The sequence below is a fragment of the Macaca fascicularis genome, chromosome X, assembly GCF_037993035.2.
Source record: "Macaca fascicularis isolate 582-1 chromosome X, T2T-MFA8v1.1".
NCBI classification, from domain to species: Eukaryota; Metazoa; Chordata; class Mammalia; order Primates; family Cercopithecidae; genus Macaca; species Macaca fascicularis.
Window position 1 is genome coordinate 146,340,918 of NC_088395.1, and position 6,113 is coordinate 146,347,030.

Genomic DNA, 6,113 nt, shown 5'->3' on the forward strand with positions numbered 1-6,113 from the left:
ATTGGATACTTGGGGAAACTGAGGCCCAAGAAGAAGCAGCAGGCACTTTCCCTGTGATTTTTTTTTTCTTCTACAAAATACTGCTTTCGTCCACGGAAAACACTTTTCTCGGGCACCTAGTGTGGGGAGGACATTGCTGGGGTCCAGACTGCCTGCCTACCCACGAGGGCCGTGCTCTTTCCACTTTTATTCCCCCGGCCTCCCCGGATCGGCGCCCTGGATGTGATCGACACCATGAAGTTGCCCCATAATCCTCTCTGGCAACATAGGATGTAAAATTTGATCAGCTCATTGGATGAAGCCGACAAGTCCCAAAAATGTGTGAAAAGGGGGCTAAGAGGTAGGCAGGCGCCGCGTTGAGGCAGCGCTCCTGCCAGCCCCCCTCCGAGTTACCGGTGCTGCAGCCGCAGCGCAAGCGGGGGCTGGGACCGATCTGCGGGGCCGCAGCAGCGGCGGCGACCGAGGCGGCAGCGGCTGGGAGGCCGCAGCGCCATGGGGGGGCCGTAGGAGCGGACCGCGGGGCCGGAAGGGGACATCGCGGCGGCGCCGGCGGCTGTGGGGTTATCTCCGCGGCCGCGAAGGCAGCGTCCGCGCCGTTGCCGGTGGCTGAACCGGCGGCTGAGCCGGCGGGCGGGGCGGGGCGTGCACCAGGGCCGCGGGCGACTCGCGCTGTAGCAGTTGGCCTCAGGGCCCCGCCGCCCGCGCGCCGGCCCGCCCGCCCGCCCGCCCGCAGGGCGGCGCACGCGAAGGAGGCGGCGGCCGCTGAAGGAGGCGGGGAGCTCGGAGCAGGAGGTGAGGAGGTGGAGGACCAAGAGTAGGCGGCAGCGGCGGCGGCGGAGCAGGAGGCGGTGGTGGAGGTGCGCGGCCTGAAGAGGAGGATGGAGGAGCAGCAGAAGGAGGGCGAGGCCGAGGTCGCGGAGCATTGGTTTTCCAAGTGGGAGCGCCAGTGCCTGGCTGAGGCCGAGCAGGAGGAGCAGCTGCCCCCCGAGCTGCAGGAGGAGGCGGCTGCAGAGTTGGCGGGGCTCAAGAGCGAGAAGCAGAAGCTGTGGCACCTCTTCCAGATCTCGGCCACCGCCGTTGCTCAGCTTTACAAGGATTCTGGGTGCCAACAGCAAGGACTTTCCATGTGGGACCCCTTCCAGAATGCGGCCATGGCCGTGACCAGCCTCTACAAAGAGAGCGGGGATGCCCACCAACGAAGTTTTCACTTGGGGGTCCAGGTTGGCCACCAGCGTCGCATCAAAGATGTGCTGGAGTGGGTGAAAAAGGGCCGGAGCACCATTCGTCGTGAAGACTTGATTAGCTTCCTGTGTGGCAAAGTGCCCCCCGCTCCTCCTCCACCTCGCACTCCTAGGACACCCCCGAAGCCACCCACTGGGGCCCCCAGCCAGGCTGTGGCAACTGAGTCCAGCTCATCGGTGGACGTCGACCTGCAGCCCTTCCAGGAGGCGACCGCCCTGCATGGCCTCAGTGGCGCTATGGCAGGCATCAGCATGCGATCAGGCGACTCGCCTCAAGACAGCGGTGTCGCCAGCAGTGGGCGCCGAAAAAGTAGCTTCTTGGAGGACGACTTGAATCCCTTCGGCTCAGAGGAACTGGCCCTCCATCTGGACAGTGGGGCGATCCGCAAGCGCACCTCGGCCCAATGCGGTGATGGCACCACAGACTCACCAATGCAAAAGCGCAACCGAATGGTCTAAACTGCCTCATTGGTTGCCTGCTGCCATATTGCTTGAGAGTGAACTCAACCTTCGACACGCTTGTCTAAAGGTTACTGGAGACCGTTTTTCTTCCCTTCTCTAAGTTAAACAAAGATTTCTAACAATTTTGCGATGAAGAAACTTTAAAAGTATTCCAGAAGAGGCTTCATATGACTCTGACTTTCCAAAAAATATAATCCTATCAGAGAACAAATATGTAGTAGTTAGCAGGATCATTTAAAGCAAACTTATCTGGTCAAGGCAGGAGTCTGATTTATCTTGTTCACAGTTATATTCCTCAGCACCTAGCACAGTTCCAGGTGCTCAATAAATGTTCATTGAATGAATAAATGTGACCTTATTTATTCTTAAAGGGAAGTCATAGCAGGTGTTTACTTAGTTATAGAATACTTTTTTCGTTGGTAACTGTTGACTTTAATGGTCTTTGCCAATTCAATTGCATTGTATCAAAATGTAAAACTTGACATCTTTGTGAAATCTGAAGTCTTCCATTTTTACCTCACTATACCATGCACCTAATTTCTAGAAAGAAACTGCAAGTAATACATATTAGGCTGTGATTTTTTAATTTTGAAAAATTGTTGATTTTGGTGATTATGTGATGCTGCAAAGAGGTGCTGTGGTGGTTACGCAGATATTACTTGATATTGAGTCAATTCAGTGCTCTTTTGGGGAAAACTAAACCATCAACTTGAGACCCTGATAAAATAAGATGGTGGCCCAGTGGTGCTCTTTTTCCTTAGGAATGTAAAAAGTTCCTTTTTCTGAGGTTACATCTTTTTTATGATCTCTGTTTTGAAGTGGAAGACCAAGTAGTCAGAATGAACTTGTGTTTTTTTTTTTTGTTTTTTTGTTTTTTTGGGTTTTTTTTGAGACGGAGTCTTGCACTGTTGCCCAGGCTGGAGTGCAATAGCGTGATCTTGGCTCACTGCAACCTCCGCCTCCCAGGTTCAAGGGATTCTCCTGCCTCAGCCTCCTGAGTAGCTGGGATTACGGGTGCCTGCCACCACGCCCGGCTAATTTTTTGTATTTTTAGTAGAGAGGGGGGTATCACGATGTTGGCCAGGCTGGTCTCGAACTCCTGACCTCAGGTGATCTGCCCACCTCGGCCTCCCAAACTGCTGGGATTACAGGCGTGAGCCACCGTGCCCAGCCTTTTGAACTTCTGGGTTTTAATTAAGGGTACAGCATGGTATAACCAAAAGAGTGTGAGCTTTGTTTTAAAAGGACCAATCGCAGAATCCTAGCTCCATAAATTAACTGCATGATTTTGAGCAAGTTATTTAATGTCTTTTGACCTCAGTTTTTCATCTGTCAAATGGAACTGTGTGTCTCCTAAGGTGGTTGTGAGGATCAGGTGAAATTTATATTTCAAGTGTCCAGCACAATCTTGGCACATAAAGTACTAAATAAAGGTTCTCCCTTCTCTATAAATAAAACGTTAAAATCATTTTATTTTAGAAAAAGCAGAAAAGTAGATCAGTTTTAAAATCAGCAAGTAGAATCTCTGTGTTTGAACTGTAAATTACTGTTTCACATTTGAAACTTGCCTAAATATCACAGATCTTGTGTAAGTGTGTTGAGCTCATGAGCACTCAGGGTCACCAATCTGGATACTAGGGCAATCTTGGAGTTTCTGAAGTTGCCTGAAGGATGCACTTTGCAATCAGGAGTAATGAAACATCTACCTCCTCTGGCCTGAAAAAATATGAGAAGGAGTGTGTAAAGGTAGAAAAAAAATGGAAGCCAAGGTCCTAGGGCACCTAAAAGGCTAGAGTGGTTTTAAATGAGGGTGGGGTGGGATGGGGTGGAGGCGATGAAGGAGGTAGAGCAGGTGTGGAGTCTGAGGTGTCGGAGAGGGTGAATGGAGGTGGGAGTGTGATTATTGAAGTAAGGGGGAAGTTAAAAAGCCCAATCTTCCCAGGGTCTCCCAAAACCAGTGCATAAAATATTATAGATTGGCACAACCTTGCCTTTATGTTCACACAAGGGTTGTTTCTGCTTTGTTAGCATGGCCTTTCGAGTAGATTTGTAACTGATGAATGCATTAAAATAACAAAACAAAATAAAGTCAATTCCATGATATAATAAAAACTGGCTGGCCGGGCATGGTGGCTCATGCCTGTAATCCCAGCACTTTGGGAGGCCGAGGTGGGCAGATCACCTGAGGTCAGGAGTTCGAGACCAGCCTCGCCAACATGGTGAATGAAACCCGATCTCTACTAAAAATACAAAAATTAGCGGGGTGTGGTGGTGGGCACCTGTAATCCCAGCTACTCAGGAAGCTGAGGCAGGAGAATCTCTTGAACCCAGGAAGTGGAGGTTGCAGTGAGCCAAGACCGCACCATTACACTGCAGCCTGGGTAACAAGAGCAAAACTCCTTCTCAAAAAAAAAAAAAACTCCAAAAAAACCTGGCTATTGAGGTACTGTGCTAGGTCCTGAGAAGGGATATAAAAAAGCATAAAAACAATTCTTATCCTCAAAGAGCACATCCTGCCTTGGAAGATAAATTATGTAGCCAAAAGCACGCTTCTAACTGGGAAAAGTGCCCAAGGGCTGTGCAGAATTCAGAGGTCAGAGACTCTCCTTGCTGAGAGGGTCACAGCTTCTGGAAGAAGTAGCATTTGAACCGGGCCCAGAAAAATGGGTAGGAAGGGAGTGTCCGGGGATGCCAACAGGGAACGGTGTCTAACAAAGTTTGAGAAGGAGCAAACAGTGAAGTGGGTTCAGGGAATCACAGGAAGTGGGTAGGGGAGGTACAAGCCAAGGTGTTTAGGTTCTAAGTGCAGGAGGTAACACTGGTTTAGGAAGGTTAGTTTGACAGAATGCCGGGTTGTCCAAAAGTGAGACACGGGGGCAGAGACAGAGACAGGACAGGGTATCCCTGTAGGATGCATTTTACTGGGGATGTGGCCATTTGGTTAACCCGCGCTGGGGGAGATGTTTACCTTGACGGGGTTTACTCTGGCAAGCCTTTGCTCATTCCACCCTCGCACACCACAAAGCTTACGAGGTAGGAAACAGCTCCACTGTGTTCTACGGTGCTTCTTTAAGGCTAAGAAAACCTTCACTTCCAACAGCAGTATCTCTTGGAAGGCTAGTTTTGAAGAAACAAAGTGGCCATTCCCTTTTTTTTCCTTCCTGCTTCTTATGCAGTGGAATCATTGGGGTCCATAGGACTGATCAACCGCAGCAGTTTTAACAGGTAGGTAGGGAAGGTCATAAGAGGTCATGTCAATATGAGGGCAAGGACCTCATTTGTCTTGTTTACTTCTGTAATCCCTAGTATCTAGTACAGTGCCTGATCCATATGGGCGCACGATGAATATTTATTTAATGAGTGGATGAGTAGGACTCCATCCAGACCCAAGTATATCTATTCTCCTTCCCCTTTTCTCTATTTACTTACTGCCCAGAGAAGGCATCTGAAGCCCATACCCTAATTTGTAGATAATTCTCTGCTGTGTATCTTTACCCTCATTCCTAACTACCAGATTCAGCTTTTTGCAGTGTGGTCCGTCCCATGACTACCGCTCATGAGAATCTCCTGAGGAGTTTGTGAAACTGGTGACTTTAGAATTGCCCTTGCTGAATTAAAATCTTAATGGGAGGTTCCCCAAAGCTACCTGCTTTCAGGAAGAGGTCTCAGTAATTGTGTTGCAGAGTGAAGTCTGAAAACCCATCCTGATTCTGATTGTGATGGATTCAAGTGATGGATTCAAGGAGCTAATTTTAAATTGATTATTGTTTTCGAACTTTCTATGCAGGCTTAAAGTGAATCTTCTCATTTGTAGATATCTTTGTCATCACTTTGCATATTTCATACATTGTCTTACTGGGAGCTTAGTTAGATAAGACTGAGGCAGGCCGGGCGCAGTGGCTCAAGCCTGTAATCCCAGCACTTTGGGAGGCCGAGACGGGCGGATCACGAGGTCAGGAGATCGAGACCATCCTGGCTAACACGGTGAAACCCCGTCTCTACTAAAAAATACAAAAAAAAAAAAACTAGCCGGGCGAGGTGGTGGGCGCCTGTAGTCCCAGCTACTCGGGAGGCTGATGCAGGAGAATGGCGTAAATCCGGGAGGCGGAGCTTGCAGTGAGCTGAGATCCGGCCACTGCACTCCAGCCTGGGAGACAGAGCGAGACTCTGTCTCAAAAAAAAAAAAAAAAAAAAAAAAAAAAAAGACTGAGGCAAACACTTGTCAGTAACTGAAATTTCCTGATTTTTTTTTTCTTTTTATAGGAGCCTGAGAGAAGAAGGCTGATTTCCTAAACTCTAGTTGCATATTTTATCCATTAGACCTCTGCTTTCTAGTGAAAATTGCATATGCACTGATAGTTTGGGAACACTGCAGTTAGATCACTTTGCCTTTTATAAAATGATGGAGTA

At 49.0% G+C, this 6,113-nt stretch overlaps 1 protein-coding gene across 1 annotated transcript; it reads left to right on the plus strand.

Moving 5' to 3' along the window:
* Window positions 1-303: 303 nt before the first annotated feature.
* On the plus strand, window positions 304-2,051 carry HAPSTR2 (HUWE1 associated protein modifying stress responses 2). Its single transcript, XM_005594728.4, has one exon. The coding sequence runs from the start codon at window positions 879-881 to the stop codon at window positions 1,698-1,700; it is 822 nt and encodes a 273-aa protein (XP_005594785.3). The 5' UTR covers window positions 304-878; the 3' UTR covers window positions 1,701-2,051.
* The last annotated feature ends 4,062 nt before the right edge of the window (window positions 2,052-6,113 follow it).